Source organism: Orycteropus afer, unplaced genomic scaffold (genome assembly GCF_000298275.1).
Source record: "Orycteropus afer afer isolate SDZICR_OR568_19922 unplaced genomic scaffold, OryAfe1.0 scaffold00261, whole genome shotgun sequence".
NCBI lineage: Eukaryota > Metazoa > Chordata > Mammalia > Tubulidentata > Orycteropodidae > Orycteropus > Orycteropus afer.
In genome coordinates this window covers 2,865,240-2,887,460 of record NW_006921848.1, presented here as the reverse complement: position 1 = coordinate 2,887,460, position 22,221 = coordinate 2,865,240, and the positions used below count along the sequence as shown (strand labels likewise).

The following is a 22,221-nucleotide window of genomic DNA, read 5'->3' as shown; positions in this document are numbered from 1 at the left end:
TAGTCATTGTGATTCCTGTGCATTCCATCTGGTGAAGTCCACGTGTATAGCTGTCGTTTGTATTGTTGAAAAAAAGGTATTGGCAATGAATAAGTCATTGGTCTTGCAAAATTCTATCATATGATTTCCAGTGTTATTTCTATTACCAAGGCCATATTTTCCAACTACCAATGATGTTTCTTTGTTTCCAACTTTTGCATTCTAATCACCAGTGATAATTAATACATCTTGATTGTGTGTTCAGTCCATTTCAGACTGCAGATATTGGTAAAAATATTCAATTTCCTTGTCTTTGGCTTTGGGGGTTGATGGGTAAATTTGAATATAGTTGTATTAACTGGTCTTCCTTGTAGGCGTATGGATATTATCCTATCACTGACAGCATTGTACTTCAGGACAGATCTTGAAACATCCTTTGTGTTGATGAATGCCACACCATTTGTCTTCAATATGTCATTCCTTGCATAGTAAATCATATGGTTGTCTGATTCAAAATGGCCAAAACTAGTCCATTTCAGCTCACTGATGCCTAGGATATTGATCTTTATGTGTTCCATTTCATTTTTGACAGCCTACAATTTTCCTAGATTCATACTTTGTACATTCCATGTTCTGATTATTAATGGATGTTTGCAGCTGTTTCTTCCCATTTTGAGTCGTGCCAAGTTAGGAAATGGAGGTCCCGAAAGCTTTACTCTATATATCATTAAGGTCAGCTCTACTCTGAGGAGGCAGCTTTTCCCCAGGCATATTTTGACTGCCTTCCGACCTGAGGGGCTCATCTTCCGGCACTATATTGGACAGTGTTTCAGGGCTATTCATAATGTTTTCCAGTAATATACCAGACATTGTTTCACTGCTATTCATAAGATTTTCACTGGCCAATTCTTTGAAAAGTGTATGGCCTCTTCCTTCTTCTGAGTCTGTTTTAGTCTGGGAGCTCCACTGAAGCCTGTCCACCTTGAGTGACCCTGTTGGTATTTGAAGTACCGGTGGCAAAGCCTCCAGCCTCATAGCAACACACAAGCCACTACGGTATGACAAACTGACACACAAGTGGTGGTTGTGTGGAGTAGAAAGGGAGAATTATTAGCTAATGATTTATGAGCTGGTAAAAATTTAACTATTGGTGAATAAAAGCATTATAGTCACAGAAAGTTTGAGTTCATTATAAATAAATAATCAGCTTCATTGTTTTAGCATCTAAGAATTTCAGCATTAGATGTCCACTCACCTAAAGTTCATTTAATTAGTTAGTAGCAGATCTGGATGGAAAAACAAATACTCATCTATCTAGTGTTGCCTTTATATACAAGAAGCTATGGTGACATGATATCTAAGGCATTTGATTACTAACCAGAAGGTTGGCAGTTCAGACCCACCAGTTGCACCACAGAAGGAAGATGGGGCAATCTACTTCCATGAAGATTTACGACCTTGGAAACCTTGTGGGGTTCGCTGTGAATCAGAATTGACTCAATGGTGGTGAGTTTTTGGTTAGTGCTTCCTCTGATCACACTACTCCACTGCTGTTGACTGTCAGCTACCATGAACACTTTTGTAAAAAATAAATGTATATATAAAACATGTAATCAAAATTTACTTAAATTTAAACTTGTGTGTTAAGATATCACAGAATCTTTATTTTATACTGTTGTTGTTGTTGTTGTTATTGTTATGTGCCGTCTAGTCGGAGCCGACTCATAGCGACCCAAGGCAGTATCACTATGGAAGTAGATTGCCCCATCTTCCTTCCGAGGAGTGGCTGGTGGGTTTGAACCGTCAGTCTTCTGGTTAGCAGTCAAGTGCCTTAGTTAGGCACTATGCTACCAGATCTCCAGTTAGCATTTAAAATTTTACTTAATTATGCTTTCCCTAGGATTGTTTAGTTTGGTCGAGTAAAAGAAAAATATATTTTGCTAAGTTGCAGCACTGATCGGAGCCAGTAATTTCTGGAAGTAAAACTTCTGATGTAGCTTTTGGATCCAAATGAGTTTCTGGCATTCAGCTATGAGGGCCTGCCTGTAAGATTGTTTCACAATCCTGTAGTTACAAGATACAGACTTTCTGTTACTTACATGCAGTATTCCTAGAATTTCCCCTTCCTCCCTTGTGAATCAGAACACTGATTCATCAGATGAGAATTTCCGAATAATTATACATAAGAAGAAACTTTCTTGATTACAGCAGTCAAGCCCGGCATTGAAAATTAGCAGCATTAGAGTTATCAGAGTATACCTCCCCAGCCCCCACTACCAGTTGACACACAAAAAAAGCTATTTTGGTAGGTCTAGATGTTTCTTTCTGGGTTTAGACTGCCTCTGAGAAACTGAAGTTCAAAAGGTAACTTTTGGAAAAAGCAACAGAGAACTGAAAATAACTGCTTGGAATGAAATAGTTGCTTAGCTCTGATTATAATGTAGCTCTGCTGGTGTAGTGTGGTAGCTTGATTGATTGGGTGCTCCAACCCCAGGCAAAGCCTGTGTCCTACAGTTTTGGAGGTGCTTTTTCTTTTGGCGCAGGTTTTTTTTGTTGTTGTTGTTATTGTTTTGCCCTGACTAAATTACTATTCTTTAATACTGGTTTTGTTCTGATAAATGGGATGTTAACGGCTATATTTAGTGACAGTATCACTGTTAATCTCTTAATTCTGCTGTTCCTTATTAATGAGGGAATCCTTGGGTGCAAACCGTTGATGCTCTCAGCTGCTGGTTGAGGCACAGAGGTACCCTGGGAGAAAGACTAGCAATCTCGTTCCAAAAAGTGAACCATTGCAAAGTCCATGGAACACAGTTTTTCTCTAACACAGTATGGGGTCGTCATAAGTCAGCATCAATGTAACAGTAACTGATTTGGTTTATTTGTAGAGAACATGGTAAAAATTGCAGCTCCTGAAGGTAACATTCAAAGATGATCCCTGAACCTAGAAATTTCTTAACTAATTTCTTCTTGTATTTCTCAAAAGCAAGAGGTAGGGAATAAACATGGGTTTTCTGACAATTCCAAAATAATAGTCTCCTCTTAGGCAATAATCATTGACAAATAGGTCTCTCTCCCCATTTGAAATGAATGAATCAACATCCTCCCATGGTATCACTTTCCATACTGGGACTGCTAGTCCTTCCATAAAATATATATAAAGAGTAAAACTTAAAGCCATTGTTTATTCTGAGTTTCTTGAGGCCCACAATGGAGCAGCATTTGGACTTTAGAGCCTTAACACTGTTTTGTTTCCTCCTCTCTATTTTGAACAGATGATTTTCCAAAACCCCAGATCACGGTTCAGCCAGAAACACAGTTGGCAATAAAAGGTTCCAATTTGACTTTTATCTGCTCGGCTGCCAGCAGCAGTGATTCCCCGATGACTTTCGCCTGGAAAAAAGACAATGAACTACTGCACGATGCTGAAATGGAAAATTATGCACACCTCCGGGCCCAAGGTGGCGAGGTGATGGAGTACACCACCATTCTTCGGCTGCGTAACGTGGAATTTACCAGCGAAGGGAAATATCAATGTGTCATTTCCAATCACTTTGGTTCATCCTACTCTGTCAAAGCCAGGCTTACTGTAAATAGTATGTGATGTGACTTTTCTTTTTGCATTTAAAAGCAATTTTTTGAGATAGGGAAGCCTTGGTTTCCTTTCCTTCTTTTATTCCTAGGTCCTCTTTTCTCAGTTCTTGTTTCCCTACCAACCTTTTCCTTTCCCCACCTTGCACTCTACAAATTAAGATTCTTGACTATTTGTATCTAAGTAAACATTATGTTGAACGCAAGTTAGACAACACATTGGTAAACCAGACACTTTTTTGCTCTTTGGGAGTTTACAACTAGTCTGATGTAGGGGACTACAGAGTGTAGCATTAAAGCATACCACCTTTATTCAGAGATCTGGGTTTGAATTCTGACCCTCTTGCTTGTGGCTGTGTGACTCTCAGTGTGTTGCTTAACCTCTCTGTGCCTCCATTTCTACATCTTTAAATTAGGAATAGTAGTATCTGCCGTTATAGCGGTATTATGAGCATTAAATAAAATAACGTGTGAAGAGTTTAGAAGAATACCTAGACTGTAGTAAATGCTTAGTAAATGCAATAAAGATTAGCTAGGTTAATAAAAGGACTGGTGGTGCAATTAAGCACTTGACTGCTAATCAGAAAGTTAGTGGTTGAAACTCACCAGCTGCTCCATGGGAGAAAGATGTGATAGTCTGCTTGCATAAGACTTGAAAAAACCCTGTGGGGCAGTTCTAGTCCGTCCTATAGGGTTGTCATGAGTTGGAATTGTCTTGATAGCCATGGGTTTGATTTGGGTTTTTTGGTTGGTGGCACAGTGGTTAAAAGTTCTCAGCTGCTAACTGAAAGGATAATGATGTGAACCTACCAGCTGCTCTGCAGCAGAAAAGACCTAGTGATCGGCTCCTGCAAATATTAAACCAAACCAAACCCACTGCCATCAGATCGATTCTGACTCGTAGCGACCCCCACTGGGTTTCCAAGGCGGTAAATCTTTATGAAAGTAGTTACCCCATCTTCCAGAATTCTGTGGAGCACCTGATGGGTTTGAACCACCAACTTTCTGGTTAACAGTCAAATGCCTTTGGTACTTCCTGTGGAGCAGTTATATATACTCTGCCCTACAGGATCCCTGTCAGTCAGAATTGGCTCAGCGGCACCAAAAAACAAGTGTTAAAAAATACCATAAATTGCTTTTTGTGACACTAATTATATACAATAGGATCTTTACCACAGGTTGTTGTTATTTGCCATTGAGTCGACCCCAACTCATAGAGACACCTTCTTGGGTTTCGAGGGCAGCGTCACTATGGAAGTAGATTGCCCAACCTTCCTTCTGAGGAGTGGCTGGTAGGTTTGAACCTCCAGCCTTCTGGTTAGCACTCAAGTGCCTTAGGCACTATGCTATCAGAGCACTCACTACCAGAGTTCCGTAGTAGTGAGCTCCCATGTTAAGAACATTCGAATTACAAACAACTAGTACTTGCCTTTCAATGTTATGTAAATTTTCCTTCACTTTGAAACTATTGAACCTTCCCACACTAGCAACAAAGTCTTCATCACAATCACCTTCACTTGCTGTAAGTTCAGCTTTTAAATTATTGAAAAGACTTTGAGCCTTTTCATGCAGTAAAGTAAGGCTAATTAAGAACCATGTGCTTTTGGTCTGACTTACCTTCAAAGTCTAAAAGACACAGGAATGGCTCTTGTTCGTAACTTGGGGACCACTAATACTTTAATGTTTATCCATTTATGTTTGCTTGGTAGATTTTGGATATCATTCATTAATACATTCACTCAACAAATGATTGCTGAGTACTGGCCCAATTTTGAGTTTAAAAGTATAGGGCAAAACACTTATCTAAAGTCATTGAATGTTAGAACATTTGAACAGACAAACATGAAATGAGTGATTTGCCTAAGATCTCACAGTCAACTACTGAAGTAACTAAAAAATGGCCTGAAAATAGAAAAAGACATCCCGTCTGAGGATCAGATGACCTGTCATTTCTGTTACCTGTGTAACCTTTAGCAAGACACTCTCTCCATCTCAACCTAGTTCCTTTGTACTTAAATTGAAGATAACCCCTGCCTAACCTGTATCATTAGACTGTTGCAAATATTTATGAAAAAAAAGAATGAAAGATGAACCTCTAAAAATCCATTGCACTAACACTTTGGTTCTTTTTGACTTCAGTGCTTCCTTCATTCACTAAGACACCCATGGACCTTACCATTCGTGCGGGGGCCATGGCACGCTTGGAGTGCGCCGCTGTGGGGCACCCAGCCCCTCAGATAGCCTGGCAGAAGGACGGAGGCACAGACTTCCCTGCTGCCAGGGAGAGACGCATGCATGTTATGCCAGAAGATGACGTGTTCTTCATTGTGGACGTGAAAATAGAGGACATTGGGGTCTATAGCTGTACAGCTCAAAACAGTGCAGGAAGTATTTCTGCAAATGCAACTCTGACTGTCTTAGGTAAGTGAATCTTTTAAGATTCTGTGGAATAAATCAGTCTTGAAGATACTTGCTCACTCAAATACTGTAAGTGGCAGAAGGTATGAGAGATGAAGACCTATAGGACACTGCCTTTTCCTAGACAGAACAAATACCTTCTCATAAGTTTTCTTCCATAGCACCACTAGGTGGATTTGAACTGCCAACCTTTATGTTAGTAGCTGATCACAAAGCACTTGTACCATGCAGAGATCTCTGGCCTACAATACCACTCTAGAAATCAAAATTCTTTTTTTTTTTTTTTAAAATATTTTCCTAAACAGCTGCTTGAAAAAATATGAACAAGTTTCTCAAACATGTATTTTTGAAAGAGTTAATCAAAATAACCTATTAAGATATCAGTTAGTAAAAGTAAATTATTTTCAGAATTTTATATGTCTGGGTATCTGATGCTAGAATGTTTCAGTATAAAAATTTAGGCATTCTGATTTTTTTTTTTTTGTAGTCCATTAATACAATCTTGGATGTGAAATTAGTTTTATACATTTTCTGTTTCTTAAAAATGCCTACACAGTGTACCAGAAGTGAGGGATCAATATGGTGGCATTGAAGAGAAGGAAGACAGAGAGAGATGCATGGGAGATACAGACAGTAGAGATGAACCCTTTTGCTCGTTCGGTACTGTGTTGTCAGTGAAGGCAAACCTGGGTATACTGGTGGATGGGTGGGTGGAAAGGCTGAACTATTAAGTATGTCTATGCAGGGGGGAGTATGCCCAAGACCATGTAGAGGGTTGGCAGACAGTGGTTCTACAAGTATATTTGTATGTTGTGTAAGAATTCCCAGGTGTATAGTAGAGCTGACAAGGAACAAGTTGTAGTCACTTCTTGGGCACAGCCAGCTACCCAGAGGGACCGAGTAGTTGAACCTGTGGGCTTGGGACCATAGTCGCAGGGGACATCAATTTCAATAGGCATAACATACTACACAAAACATTGTTCCACTTCCTGCTCCAGCAAGCAGCAACTGGGATCTTAAAAGCTTACGGGCAGCTGTCTGGGTGCAGCGATGGGTCTCTTTTCATCCAGAGCAAAGAAGAATGAAGAAAACCAGATTCATGGAAACAATTAGTTCTCGAGACTGGTACATGAGATCCTTAGCCTATACAACTATGAGACCAGAGGAGCTAGATGGTACCCAGCTACCATTGTCAACCACTCAGAGGGGGATCTATATAGGAGATCCTGGATAGAGAGGGAGAACAATGTGGAACAAAACTGAAAATCCTTTGGGAATAAAAAAAGGCGGGTTTGCTGGTCTGATAGATCCTGGTAGAACCACTGAGACTATGGCCCCTAGCTGCCCTTTTGGTCTGGAATTGAATCCATTCCTATGGCTTTCAGCCAAACAAAAGACAGGCATATGAGGTGAACATTTATACTAGGTAGAAACACTCCTTGGAGAGAGCAGTCATGGGAGAAAGAAGCGCTGTTTATGTACAGGGAGACAGTTCAGGGGGCAGGAGTGCATTGGAGGGAAGGACACCAAGGAAGAGGTAACTATGGGGAGGAAGTGGGAGGGAAGCTGTTGCATTGTGGTAAATTGTAGTCAATGTCATGAGACAACATGTGTGTGAACTACTGTATGGAAAGTGAATTTGCTCTGTAAACCTTGATCCAAATCACAATTAAAAAAATAATAATAAAATGTAAAATTAAAAAAAAAAAATGCCTACAATTTTTGCTTTGGCCCCTGCCTTATTCATAATTCCCTAGCTTTGGTGAGAGAAGTATTGAGGGAGGTGGTGATAAAAATGGTATTATTTTTTTCTGATGTTATGGGTAAATGGCAGCAGAATAATGAAACTCCAACTGGTATATAAGAAACATGCCCATTAAATTGTAGAAGAATATATATTTTAGGTTCCAAATTATATTCAATGGTCTTAGGATATGGAAGCATAATTTCATTTAAACCCAGTCCTGTCCAGTCAGCCCCCAAGTCACAGTGAGCCCATGTGTCATGAGCAGAACTGCTTTACAGGGTTTTCTTGGTTATAATCTTTATAGGAGCCTATTGCCAGGCCCATCTTCTGAGATGCCACTAAGTGGATTCAAAGGATGAGCTTTTAGTTAGTAGATGAGAGCAAACCATTTGTGATACCTAGGGCCCATCATTTAGAGAGTTAAAAACATAACTTGTCCACAACACAATAAATACAATTAAAGTTACCAAGTCGTACATGCAAATAATGTTGATATGGCAGATATTTTGCTACATACATATTAACCATAATTTAAAATAAAAATTTCATTTCAGAAACACCATCATTTTTGCGGCCTCTGTTAGATCGAACTGTCACAAAGGGAGAAACGGCTGTCCTACAGTGCATTGCTGGAGGTAGTCCTCCTCCTAGACTGAACTGGACCAAAGATGACAGTCCCTTGGTGGTAACTGAAAGACACTTCTTTGCAGCGGGCAACCAGCTGCTGATTATTGTGGATTCGGATGTCAGTGATGCCGGGAAGTACACTTGTGAAATGTCTAACACCCTTGGAACTGAGAGAGGCAATGTGCGTCTCAGTGTGATCCCCACTCCCACCTGCGACTCCCCCCAGATAACTGCCCCATCACTGGACGATGATGGATGGGCCACCGTGGGAGTTGTAATCATAGCGGTGGTTTGCTGTGTGGTGGGCACGTCTCTTGTGTGGGTGGTCATCATATACCACACAAGGCGGAGAAATGAAGATTGCAGCATTACCAACACAGGTGTGTAAACAGAAACTTGGCACAGGTGCAGCAGTCATGTGTGTTTCTGGTTCTGCAGCAGTTTTCTTCTAGAATATGTGTCTCACTGTCTGTGTTGATGTCAGAAGGATGACTCATTGGTTTCAAGCTGCAGAAATACGGTTGGCTAAAAATAACACCCAGTGATGGTTGAGTGTTTAAAGATGAATATTTTTTGTTAAAAAACCTCACTGGAATATCCTGTGGGCTGTGAGGTACAAAATAAATTACTGAGCAAAATACTCTCCTTCACAAAACTGTGATGGAGAACACAGAGCACCTCTTCAGGGAGGTTATCTTTCTGCAGTAGTTTTTTGTTTTGCATGTATGTGTGCATGTGTGTGCGTGTGCATGTGTGCCTCTAGTTAGGACTTTAATAACCCATGAGAAAGGGCTGTGACTTGATTAATATGTGTGAATTCATATATTTAATATAATGATAGTAAGCAGAGACTATGGCGGAATCAATGTGAATTCAAGAGCTGCGATACTATTGTTGTATACGGTTGAGTCCATTCTAACTTACAGTGATTCCATGTGAAAGTGGAACTGCTACATAGGGTTTTCTTGACTATGATGATCTTTATGTAAGTAGATCACCAGGTCTTTTTCTCCTGGGTAGGTTCAAACTGTCAACCATTTTTTAGCAGCTGAGCACTTAACCATTGCACCACTAGGGCTCCTTGCTTAGATTCCCCTCCCATGAAAATTCTTAAAACCTTGTCTTTTTAAACATTGGCTGTTTCTGCAATTTGGAAGGGGTATCTCATGTTGATTAAAGTAGAGTTCAGCTCATACGTCCCAGAGGAGCACAGCCCCGATTCCCTTTGTATGAATGCACAGCCGGGATAGTTGTGCTGGAGCAGATCTTCCATGTGGTTCATACACAAACCAAACCAGAACGTGCCGTTCATCAGGGATGCCTCCAGGGCAATCACGATCGTTCTTGGTTAGTAAAATGCTGTTGTCTGATTACAGATGAGACCAACTTGCCAGCAGATATCCCTAGTTATTTGTCATCTCAGGGGACATTAGCTGACAGACAAGATGGGTATGTCTCCTCAGAAAGTGGAAGCCACCACCAGTTTGTCCCTTCTTCAGGAGGTGGATATTTCTTAGCACAACATGACAGTAATGGTGAGTGTTTAAAATAAACATGGATTTTAGTTGTTTTGAAATCATATGCTGGCAGGCTCAGGTATAATATTTTTCAGAAGAAATGGATAACACTGGTATTTAGGATCTGTCCCAAGGTTATTGACAAAGCTAAAGTTGAATAGTTGTATGTCGTTGTTGTTGTTATGTGCCGTCGAGTCAAACCCGACTCATAGCGACCCCTCCTTGGGTTTCTGAGGCAGTATCACTACGGAAGTAGGATTGCCCAACCTTCCTTCTGAGGAGTGGCTGGTGGGTTTGAACCGCCAGCTGTCTGGTTAGCAGGCAAGTGTCTTAGCCACTATGCTACCAGAGCTCCCGAATAGTTGTATACTCTTCTTTTAAATACTAGAAAAACCTTTGTTTCTGACAAGCAGCGTAACTTTTTAATACAATGCTTCCTTTACCTTTTAAGTATTTTTTGTTCTCCTTGCTTTAATGGCACTAACTGGTTTCACATGTGGTCTTAAAAGTCACATGATTTAAAATAATTCTCTTACAAAAGTCGAATGCTGACTGTTGCTTTAAGAACTCTGGTTTAAGAATCATGATCAAAGCAGCATAATATAGGAGCACAGGCTTGGTTCACGACCCAGTTCTGCCGCTTACTCCCTGGGTAACCTTGGGAAAGTTGCTTAACCTCTGTGAGCCTCATTTTTCTTTTCTGTAAACTGGGGATAATTATAGTACTTACCCTACTGGGTTGTGAAAATTAAATGAAATGATAATGTGAAAATATGCTACACAGTGAGTGGCATATATTAAGAACTCAACAAGTGGACGTTACCGGTGTTATTTTAAAATATTTTGCCATCTTTTCCCACAAATACTTATTGAACTTCTTCTCCATGCTGGGCTCCATAGTTGGGAGAGAAGCAGTTGTTGTTGTTGTTGTTATGTGCCGTCGAGTCATACCTGACTCATAGCGACCCCTCCTTGGATTTCCGAGGCAGTATCACTACGGAAGTAGGATTGCCCAACCTTCCTTCCGAGGAGTGGCTGGTGGGTTTGAACCGCCAGCCGTCTGGTTAGCAGGCAAGTGTCTTAGCCACTATGCTACCACAACTTCTCAACTATATAATTTGCTCAGTGGGAAGACAAACAAATAATTGCAGAGTGCTTTGGTTTTGGGTGAGGTGGTAGTAAAGGGTATAGAGTTAGAAGAGAAGTGCTGAAAAAAAAATGAGTGTCCTGGTTGTAAAGAGCAAAGACGGAAAGCTTGCTCAAGTTAGTGAGTTTACAGAAAAGACTTAGCAAAAGCCTTGAGAAGAAAGGGAGCAGACTAGTGTCGAATTACCTAGATGCTGGGGCAGAGGTGGCCTCACTCAGAGCAACTGCAGAGGCCAGGAGCTCTGGCGCCACACTTCGCATGTTTGCTTCTCTCTGAGACCAGCCACCCCCGCCACACACACACACATGCACATAATTTCTGCTTCCCAGACTATGCCTTATTGTGGCATCTTTAACTCTTGATGACATCTATTGTCTCTCACCAGCTGCGTCCCCTAAAACAGTTGCTGTTGAGTCTACCTAACTCATATTGACCCTGCATGTGTCAGAGTAGAAATGTGCCCCGTAGGGTTTTCAATGGCTATAATCACCAGCCACTCCTCGGAAGGAAAGTTGGGCAATGTACTTCCGTAGAGATACTGCCTCAGAAACCCAAGGAGGGGTTGCTAGGAGTCGGATCTGACTCGATGTCAGTGAGTTTTTGTTTTCTAATCTTTTAGAAGTAGATTACAAAGGCTTTCTTCCAAGGTGCCTCTGGGTGGGCTCAGACCTCCAACCTTTCAGTCACTAGCCAGATGCATTAATTGTTTACACCACCTGGGACTCCACTACTAATTAGCCAAGTTCTTTGGGTGCTGTTTAGTTTAAATGCCCAAGAGGAAGGATTTATTTGAGCTCGTCTTTGAGCTGGGGATGAAGGGGTCATTGCTCAAGTATCCTCCTGGTACTGGTTGTCTGTGACCTTTCGTAAGAAGGGACAGTACTGATGGTATTGTTTGGCTCAGTCCATGGTTGATTTCGCTGTGGGATTTATGACAGATCAGTTTCTCTTAATAACTAGGTGGAACTGGCAACAAGATTTGACATCCAGTCCAATGGCCAATCAAGCCTTCCTTACATAAGATTTCACAGACTTACTCAATTATTAATCTGTCCACCACCACCACCTGCCATGGACTTACTTTAGCTCATGGAACCCCATGTGTTACAGAGTAGAACTTGGCATTGGAATTCTTATGGATGTGGCCTTTCTGAAGCAGATCAGCAGGCCTTCCTTTCCACCTGTCTCTTGGTGGGTTCAAACTGAGTCTCTTGGTTAGCGGCCAAATACTTAACCATTTGTGCCACCCAGGGCCTCTATAGGCCTCAACAAACAAAACAAACAATGAAACAGTTGCTGTCAAGTTGATTCCGACTCCTGAAGACCCCATGTGTGTCAGAAGAGAACCTCACTCCATAGAGTTTTCAAGGCTGGAACCTTTTGGAAACAGATGGCCATGCCTTTCTTCTGAGGCACCCCTGGGGAGATTCAAATTGCTAACCTTTCAATTAGTAATTACTAATTGAATTAGTAATTACTTACAATTGGGGAGCTCTGGTAGCATAAGTAAGTACTTAATTAAGTACTTAACCATTTGTACCACCAAAGATACCATAGACCCCAATATGTTTCAATAAAAACTCTAAATTTCTACAAATTTTTCTTCTATATGATGTTCTAGCTAAAACTTTTTTATAAATATGAAACCTGCCAGAGTTAGAATGTTGAATAGTATTGAATAAGAATGGTTCATTGACTCAGATAATCTGTTTTAAAGGGACTTGCCACATTGACAACAGCAGTGAAGCTGACATGGAAGCTGCCTCAGATCCATTTTTTTGCCCCTTTTTGGGATCCTCAGGACCTGTGTACTTGAAGGGGAATGTGTGTGGCTCAGATCCCTTTGAAGCCTATCATGCAGGTATGTGATGTTCTCACAGGAGTACTATTCTGTTTCCTAGGGGGACTTCTAGAAGTGCTAATTCTTTCTCCTTCGGATGTTCTCCAAAATTAAAAAAGGTTGCAGTCCTGACGTAAGAACAGCTCTGATAGACCACTTTGAGCCCAGTTACATAAAGAAAAAGGACAGCTACCCATGTCCTCATCCTTCAGAGGAAATCTGTGATCGCAGCATCAGTAACGTGGGATTGCCTTCGCATGTGAGGAAGCTGATGAACTCTGCTTACTCTCAGAATGAAGGACCTGGGATGAAAAACTTGTGTCTAAACAAGTCCTCTTTAGAATATAATACAAATCCAGAACCAGCATCACTTACTTCGAGTAACTCTTTTATGGGTAAGTTTATTAAATCCCTAACTCCCTTTAAAGACAAGACCCACCCATCCTCCAAGTTGCATATTGGAAAGCAGCAAGAGCTTTGGATGCCAAACTTGGGCAAGTGGGTTTTTCGTATGATGCAATCACAATATCCTATTAGTTTGTATAAATGTTTCTAAAAGCCAAGTCAGAGGTAGGGTTGATTTTACTTGATTATGTGTTTAATCCATAACTAAGACAGCCTTCAGAGCTTTATGAGCAGCACTGTGTGTGGTATATTGTAGAGCAAGAGTTTGGGAATGACTTAAGAGCTCAGCTTGTCAGCCATGTGGAAAAAGTGGTTTTGGACTACAACAGTCTTTGGGATGGAGTTGCGTGTGTTGCATGATTGTGGTTTAGTATGTCTGGTGGCTTATAACTGCACCCACAGCAGAAATATGAAAAAGAGCATCCTACCTAACAACAACTGGTAGTCAGACAAACTGGACTACCTTTGGCAAAGGAGATTATCAGAGCCTTAAAATCTAGGTTGGTGTTAGACACTGGCTGGCACCAAGATTAGAGAGTGTGGGTTTTTTGGTTTAGTGTTTGGGGATGGTGGATTGAAGAAGAGAGTTCATCTTTTCATTAAATGGAGATGGGGAAAATGAGCCACAACTTGTCTTGTTTAAAAGAAAAAGGAGACTTTTAAAATATTTTATGCAGCTTTTAAGAAATTTCATTTTTTGTCAGGGTATAATTATTTATATTGCATTTTTTGTGGGAAAAAATATATGTAAGAGAACATTTGCCATTTCAGCATTCTTCACATGTATAATTCAGTGACATTAATTATATTTATCACATTGTTCAGCCATCACCGCTCTCCATTTCTAAACTTTTCCATCACCCTTAACAGAAACTTAATGTTCCTTAAGCAATGAGTCCCCCTACATTCCTTTTTGAAAAAAGATAAGAAAATATGTTTTATACAACTGAGGCAAGAACTTGAGTCAATTGAGTAATATTTTGCTAAAGTTAAAGCAGAAAGGGCAGGAGATAAGGGTTACTTGAAAGAAACGTTCTACATATTAACATGCATTAACTTATATGTAACTGTTTAAATGCTGTTCATGGAGAATTGTGAGCTCTCAATCACTGAAGCTAGGAATTAGGAAAATTTAGGCAGTTCACTGCTCAGCAATTAAATAGGTTGTGAGAGGTTCATTTATTCAGTGGATATAAGTAAGAGGGAGTGCCAATGCCCGCAGCTCTAGTCAATAAACATTCTATCCCTGTGTAGATACAGACCTTAGTACTATGAATGGGCAGTCTCTGGGTGGTACAAACAGTCCAGGCCTCAGCTGCTAACTAGATGGTTGGCAGTTAGAGGCCACCCAGAAGCACCTCAGAAGTAAGGCCTGGAGATAGCTGCTTCCAAGAAATCATCCATTGAAAACCAATGGAGTATGGTTGTATTCTAACTCATGTGAGCTCACCATGAGTAGGAATCAATTCCACAACAACTTTTTTTTTTTTTTTAAACCATAATTGAACATGTAGAAAATGTTTATTCAAGTTTTTAGCAATGTGTAAGATGAAATATGTCTTGTTGATTTATATGCTAGCAAAAAGGCCATGCACTCAAGAGGTTTCTTTCGTTCAGGTACGTTCGGAAAGCCTCTGAGGAGAACTCATGTAGATGCCTTTTCAAGCTGTGGACAGGCATCAGACTGTCAGCCAAGAGCCTTTCACTCGAAGGCTCATGCTTCCCCAGACGTGGACTCTGAGGCCGAGGAAGATGGGAAATTTGAAAGGACAGATTTTCAGGAAGAAAATCACACATGTTTCTATAAACAGACCTTAGAAAACTACAGGACTCCAAATTTTCAGTCTTATGACTTGGATACATAGACTGAATGGGACCAAAGAACTGTGCTAACATACTACCTCAAATGGACTTTTATTTAAAAGAGAGAGAATCCTATGTTTTTAAATGGAGCTATGAATTTTAAAAGGACAAACTGCCTTATTTATACAGAGGAACCGAAATTACAAAAAAAAGTTATAAAAATTTTATACAGGGAATAATTTTCATATAAGAATATCATTTTAAACTATTTTATATCTTTGTTTTATGCAAAAAAAAGTATCTTATGTAAATTAATAGTATAAATCCCATGACTATTTTATGTATTTTTATAATTCCAGATTTCTTTTTATTGAAAATGAGTACTAAAGCATTTTAAATAATACCTGTTTTGTACCTTTTTTGAATAGAGGTCCTTCATTTTATTTTGCACATTACATTTAATAAAAAGTGTCATTTTCATCATACCTTCCATTTATACAGTGACAAATTCTAAGTAGAATTCTGTCCTTCCTACAATTACTACTTTTTCCAACACATTTTAGCCTTCATTTCACATTGTCACATCTCAAACTGATGAAAATTATGTTTGTCGTTGTTATTATTGTTGTTAGGTGCCATCAAGTCAGTTCTGACTCACAGTGACCCTATGTGTGTAAAACAGAACAAAACACTGCCCAGTCCTGGGCCATCCTCACAATCATTGCTATCTGTGAGCCCATCCCTGCAGCCACTGTGTCAGTTATGTTTAGCCCATTAAAACATGAGAGTAAAATGACCATTCTGCCTAACTCCCAGGGTTATTGTGATACAAATTCAAGTCATATTAGGGTATATGAAAGCACATTGTACACTATAAGGAGCAACAAAGATTCAAAGTACATTAATTTATTCTTAACTCTGTCAACAAAAAAGATCATATAGTCTGGTATAATATGGTACAACAACTTTTGCTTGAATCACTGCTCAAACCGGGTTTCTTAATTTATAATAATACCTTGGGTGGTATAATGTTTGTGCTTTTCCAAATAGTTTCACATTCACTGTTCTTTTTACTGTAACTGGAGAGCTAAAATGCTTACAGCAGAGATGGATTTTCATCACTGTTCCAGGCTATAGAGGGATGCTGGTAGCATTCCTTTCTGTCCTTATTGATTTATATACTTCTAAGCTAGTCTACAACTTTCTTTTTTTAAAGAATGAATAATTATTTTCCTAATTTGGTCATCACAGTTCTCCTTGTTAAAAACTATCACATCTGTTACTTACACACATAAAGAATGGTATTTAAATTATTTATTTTAAATAGTATTTAGATGAAAATGTCACTAAATATCTGCCATATATATACAGAAAAGTACATGTAATTACAGTTTCAAAACTAGGTGGAATCGCTTGAAGTAGTTAACTGGAACAAACTTACTACTTAGGTAATTAAACTGGATTATTTTTTCTTTGGTAAATCCTTATTTGTATCTGAAGTTTTTTTTTTTTTTTTTTAAATAAAAAATCTGTCACCCAACCAAAATAAATTGGCACAGAAGAAGTTAATGTAGCACATTGCATTATAAAACCTACTGAAAGTTGAAGGTAGGAGTTCATGGCATTGTCAGTTCTTTGAACTAATTGAAAGCAGCTATTAGAAAAGCAGATACTTTTCAGAGGATATGTTGGCAGTAAAGTTCTGCTTAGTTTGTAGCTTTGTGGTTTGTGAGCCAGAAACCTGGAACCCAGCTTGCTGTAGGATTTCCTTCCTTTAGTTTATGCATCAGAGTTCAACACAGAAAGGTGATCCTTTCTTAGACCACCAGTGACTAAGTGCAGAGAAGTGATTTTGTATGCTTTGCCTTTATCATAGTGCCAGATTTTGAAAATTAGTAATTTGGCTTTATTATTGTCAGATGTGATACAAACATTGATAAGGGCCTTATTCAAGGATTATGAACCTTGTTTAAAGGATTTTCTTTTTCCAGGGCTAACTACAAAAGTTTAAATCATTAACACATAAAATTCAAAAATTAGATTCACTCTATATCAACATGATTGTACCCTTTTATTCTGCTTATGCATTGAAACATGGATTAGATAAAACATTAACTAGAGAAAAGAAGGAACTAAAAATTAATCTTTAGACTCTAAATTGGCTAAACAATATGAATATAGTAGACCTAAGACACTTGACTGCTAACCAGAAGGCTGGTGGTTCAAATTCACCAGCCACTCCTCGGAAGGCTGGGCCATCTACTTCTGTAGTGATACTGCCTCAGAAACCCAAGGAGGGGTAGCTATGAGTCAGGTCCGACTCGACGGCACATAACAACAATAACAACAGATTTTAGGGTATTCTAAAATAACGGACTTAAGGAAAAAAGCCAAATGAGGATATACGTCATTATTTGGTTTATTGGTGAGGAGAAATACTTGTAAATTTTAGTTGAATTTTTCTGTTTTCTGATATTCATACCAGACCAATTCATATGCTACATACCTTAATAGATGTTCACACAACTTTTGGATGATTTTTCCTTAATTCCATTATTGACACTAATGATAAGATGGATATTGTGTGTAATCTTGTCTATATCTTAATCCACCAGCCACTCCTCAGAAGGAAGATGGGGCAATCTACTTCCGTAGTGATACTGCCTCGGCAACCCAAGGAGGTCGCTATGAGTTGGGTCCAACTCCACGTCACATAACAACAACAGCATATTTTAAGATATTGGGAAAAAAGTACTCCATGATTTTAGCAACATTTTATGAATATTAAATATTGGTGGAACATATATAACTTATTTTCACAGCTTTCCTACACAAGGAAACCAAAAGTTATTTCTAAGGATAGAGCCAATCATTAGTTTTTAAAGATTGACAAATAAAAGAGAGTGGTTTGGTGCTTGTACACAAGTCCTTTTGATTTGATGGGATAGAAGTACTTTATGGCTAATATTACAATTAAAGATGTGCTGCATTGGTGTTTTTCAGAGGAATGAGAAAAATGTCACTGCCAAATGCCCATTCTGTCATTCCTCTCTTGGAATCTGCAGTGATTTGATTTGTGTGATCAGCTCATTTAGAACTCGCTGTTTTTTTACATCATTCTATTAACACATTGAATAACAATGTCTTGCCAACAAAAACTCAGGCTTCAAAGAGGGCTGTAGTTTCTTCATGAGTTGATTAATTTCAATTCTCCAGAAACATTCATTTGCCAGAACATTCATTTGCCTTTCCAAAAGGCATTTCTGAAACTGATGTATAATAAGAGTACTGAAACAGTCCTGAGAGTTTTCAGATTTGACCTGCAATGGCACAAAGGTATTTTCTTTTAATAGAGATAAGGCTTTGCCTAGATTAGCTGAATTATCCCAATATTTTGGACCATCCATCATTTGGAAAAAACACTGGTGTGTCTTTTGGTACAGATGTTTGATTTCACTTCAGGTATATTATGATCAATATAAAACAGTTAAATGAAGCTTATTATAGATTGAAATGTATACCATTTATCAATCCCTCATAGTGTAAAAATTCTGAGTTTTCCATTCTTCATTTAGTGTTGAGGGTCTGAATTCTGTATTTTGAATTCCATATTCTCCCATATGAGGTTTGGTATTCATTAACATAAGAAAAACTTAATCAATATTCGTATATAGATTTTATTTGACTGCTAACCAGAAGGCTGGCAGTTCAAACCCACCAGCCACTCCTCGAAAGGAAGATGGAGCAATCTACTTCCATAGTGATACTGCCTCAGAAACCCAAGGAGGGGTCGCTATGAGTCAGGTCCAACTCGACAGCAGTGAGTTTGGTTTGTTTTTTGGTTTATTAAATATTTTTTTTTAAAGAACATACTTTTAAGAATAAGGTGAAACCATTCACAACTACTGCAAATTGATTCTTGGATTTCTTCTATAATTATTTTCTCATTTTGCCCTATATTGGATTTGCTTTTTGGATTTTCTGGTTGATTTTTGGGTTTTAATTTAAAAAGTTGAACTTTTGAAAATCGGGTTTGAACATAACTGCTACTACCCTCATAAGATTATTATCACTGTATTGATTGTTACGAGATTTCTGCATATGGCTTGATTTCGACTTATGAACAGATCGGAGTTGAAATTCAGTAACGAAGCACAATCATTTGTCAAACATTTTTTGTGTACACTTAGTTGTATTTGATGGTATGAAAATGGATAAAATGATCCCTGTTCTTATTACCAGCTGGAATAGGAGGCAGGTCCTCCTAAATAGTTAAAACACAATACATTGAATGCTATATATAACATACTAGTTACTAGGGCCCCTGTAACTGGCACTTACTATTTAAATTTTTGCGATTTTGGTGAAAGTTCACAGAGCAAATTTGTTTTCCATACAGCAGTTGATACACATTTTCTTTCATGACATTGACTGTAATCCTTTCAATGTAACAGCTCCCTTCTCACCTCTTCCCTGTGGTTACCTCTTCCCTATGTCCTTTCCTATGCATTCTCCCCACCCCCCAAGCTATCTCCCTGTGCAACCACTGCCTTCTGATCTCCCATGATTGATTGCTCTAAGGATTGTACTTACCTGATATAAATATTCACCCTATAGGCCTGTCCATTGTTTTGATGGAAGCCACTGGAGTGAGTTCAGTTCCAGGCCTGATGGGGTAACATAGTCTCAGGAGTTTCACCAGCTTTATAAGACAATAGACTGGGTCTTAAGATTTTAACTTTTATTCCCCATTTTTCTCCCACTCTGTCCAGGATCTCCTGCACTGGTACATCCCTTTCCTAGTTGTTGACAGTGGTAACTAGGCACAATCGAGTTCTTCTGATCTCATGATCATGCAGGCTGAGGTTCCCATGGGCCACATGTCCACTGTGCTAATTGTTTGCATGCATCTTTGGTTTTAGTCATTCTTGTTTGCTCCAGATGATAGGAGACAAAATTGTTGCATCTAGATGGCCACTTTAAAGCTTTTTTTTTTTTTTAATTGTGATTTGGGTGAAAGTTTACAGAGCAAATTCACTTTCCATACAGCAGTTCACATACACTTTGTCTCATAACATTGACCACAGTTTACCACAATGCAACAGCTCCCCTCCCACTTTCTCCCGATAGTTACCACTTCCCTGTGTCCATCCCTCCATGCACTCCTGCCCCCTGAGCTGTCTCCCTGTGCATAAGCAGCCTTTCTTTCTCCCATGATTGTTCTCTCCAAGGAGTGTATCTACCTCAGGTAAATGTTCAACTCATATGCCTGTCTTTTGTTTGGCTGGAAGCCACAGGTGTGGGTTCAATTCCAGACCTGAAGGGCAGCTAGGGGCCATAGTCTCAGTGGTTCCACCAGGCTCTATCAGACCAGCAAAACTGGTCGCCCTTTTTTTTTTTTTTCCCCAAATGATTTTTAGTTTTGTTCCACATTGTTCTCCCTCTCTATCCAGGATCTCCTACATAGATCCCTCTCTAATTGGTTGACAGTGGTAGCCAGGCACCATGTAGATCTTCTGGTCTCATGGTCGTATATACTGAGGATTGCATGGTATACCAGTTACGAGGACTAATTGTTTCCATGAATCCTTGTTTTTCTTCATTCTTCTTTGTTCTGGATGAAGAGAGACCCATCACTGCACCTAGACGGCCACCTGCAAGCTTTTAAGATCCCAGTCACTACTTGCCAAAGTAGGAGGATGTGGAACAATGTTTTGTGTAGTATGTTATGCCAATTGAGCTTGATGTCCCCTGTGACTATGGTCCCAAGCCCGTAGTTCAACTACTCACTCCCTCTGGATAGCTGGCTGTGACCAAGAAGTGACTACAACCTTGTCCCTTGTCAGCTCTACTATACCCCTGGGAATTCTTACAGAATATACAAATACACTTGTAGAACCATTGTCTGCCAGCCCTATACATGGTCTTGGGTACACTCCTTGCTGCATAGGCATACCCAATAGTTCAGCCTGTCCACCTATCTATCCACTCATATACCTGTGTTTGCCTTCACTGACAACACAGTACTGTGTGTGCAAAAGGGTTCATCTTTGTTGTCTGAATCTCCTGTGTACCTCTCTATGTCTTCCTCTTTCTCAATGCCACCATGTTGATCACTCACATTTGGTACATTGTCCTTCTCTTCACCCAAATCAATACTTATCTCTACCTATCTAACAGTGTTCCCTACCTTCCCCTCCCACCCCTGGTAACTAACAAAGAAAATTTCCTTCCATATATAAATCATTCCTTGACTTTTACAATAATGGACTAATATAATATTTGACCTTCTGTGATTGACTCATTTCACTCAGCACAATGTCCTCCAAATTCAAAATATTATGCAGTATTTTTCAGATTCTATGTTATTCTTTAGGGTTGCATAGTATTCCATTGTGTGTATGTACCATAGTTTGGTTGTTATCTATACCTCAGCTGATGGACACCTAGGTTGTTTCCAACTCTTTGCTATTGTAAATATCACTGCAATGAACATGGGTGGTTCTTTTCATAGCCCTCACTTCTTTAGGATATATACCTAGTAATGGAATGGCTGGGTCAAATGGTATGTCTATTTCCAACTTTTTAAGGAATCACCATACTGCTTTCCACAATGGTTGTACCATTTCACAGTCCCACCAACAGTGTATGAGAGTCCCAATCTCCACATCCTTGCCAGTGTTTGTTATTTTTGTCTCGTTGAACTTTGCTGCTAGTGCTGGGGCAAGATGGTATCTTGTTGTTTTGATTTGCATCTCTCTAATGACTAATGATCGTGAGAATTTCTTCATATGTTTGTTGGCCACCTGAATATCCTCCTTGGTGAAGTGTCTATTCATGTATTCTGCCCATTTTATGATTGGATTATTTGTCTTTTTGTTATTGAGGTGTTGGAGTTTTCTATAAATTCTAGAGATAAGTCCCTTGTCAGATATGTCATTGCTGAATATTTTTTCCTGATCTGAAGGTTCTCTTTTGACTCTTTTGGAGAAGTCTTTGGAAGCACATAAAAATTTAATTTTTAGAAGATCCCATTCATCTAGTTTATCTTCTGCTGTTTGTGCATTTTGGGTTATGCTTGATAGTCTATTTATGTCATATATTAAGGCCCCTAAATTTGGCCCTAGTTTTTTCTTGAGGAACTCTA

General features: G+C 39.3%; 1 protein-coding gene across 1 annotated transcript in view; it reads left to right on the top strand.

The window, feature by feature from the left end:
* Nucleotides 1-15,136, top strand: part of LRIG3 (leucine rich repeats and immunoglobulin like domains 3) — an 81,132-nt gene extending 65,996 nt beyond the window's left edge. Inside the window, exons 13-19 of the mRNA XM_007950066.2 lie at nucleotides 3,255-3,575; nucleotides 5,710-5,991; nucleotides 8,290-8,742; nucleotides 9,739-9,897; nucleotides 12,744-12,887; nucleotides 12,986-13,261; nucleotides 14,889-15,136. Coding sequence (XP_007948257.1) covers nucleotides 3,255-3,575; nucleotides 5,710-5,991; nucleotides 8,290-8,742; nucleotides 9,739-9,897; nucleotides 12,744-12,887; nucleotides 12,986-13,261; nucleotides 14,889-15,136 — 1,883 coding nt within the window. The remainder of the gene's footprint in view (nucleotides 1-3,254; nucleotides 3,576-5,709; nucleotides 5,992-8,289; nucleotides 8,743-9,738; nucleotides 9,898-12,743; nucleotides 12,888-12,985; nucleotides 13,262-14,888) is intronic.
* The last annotated feature ends 7,085 nt before the right edge of the window (nucleotides 15,137-22,221 follow it).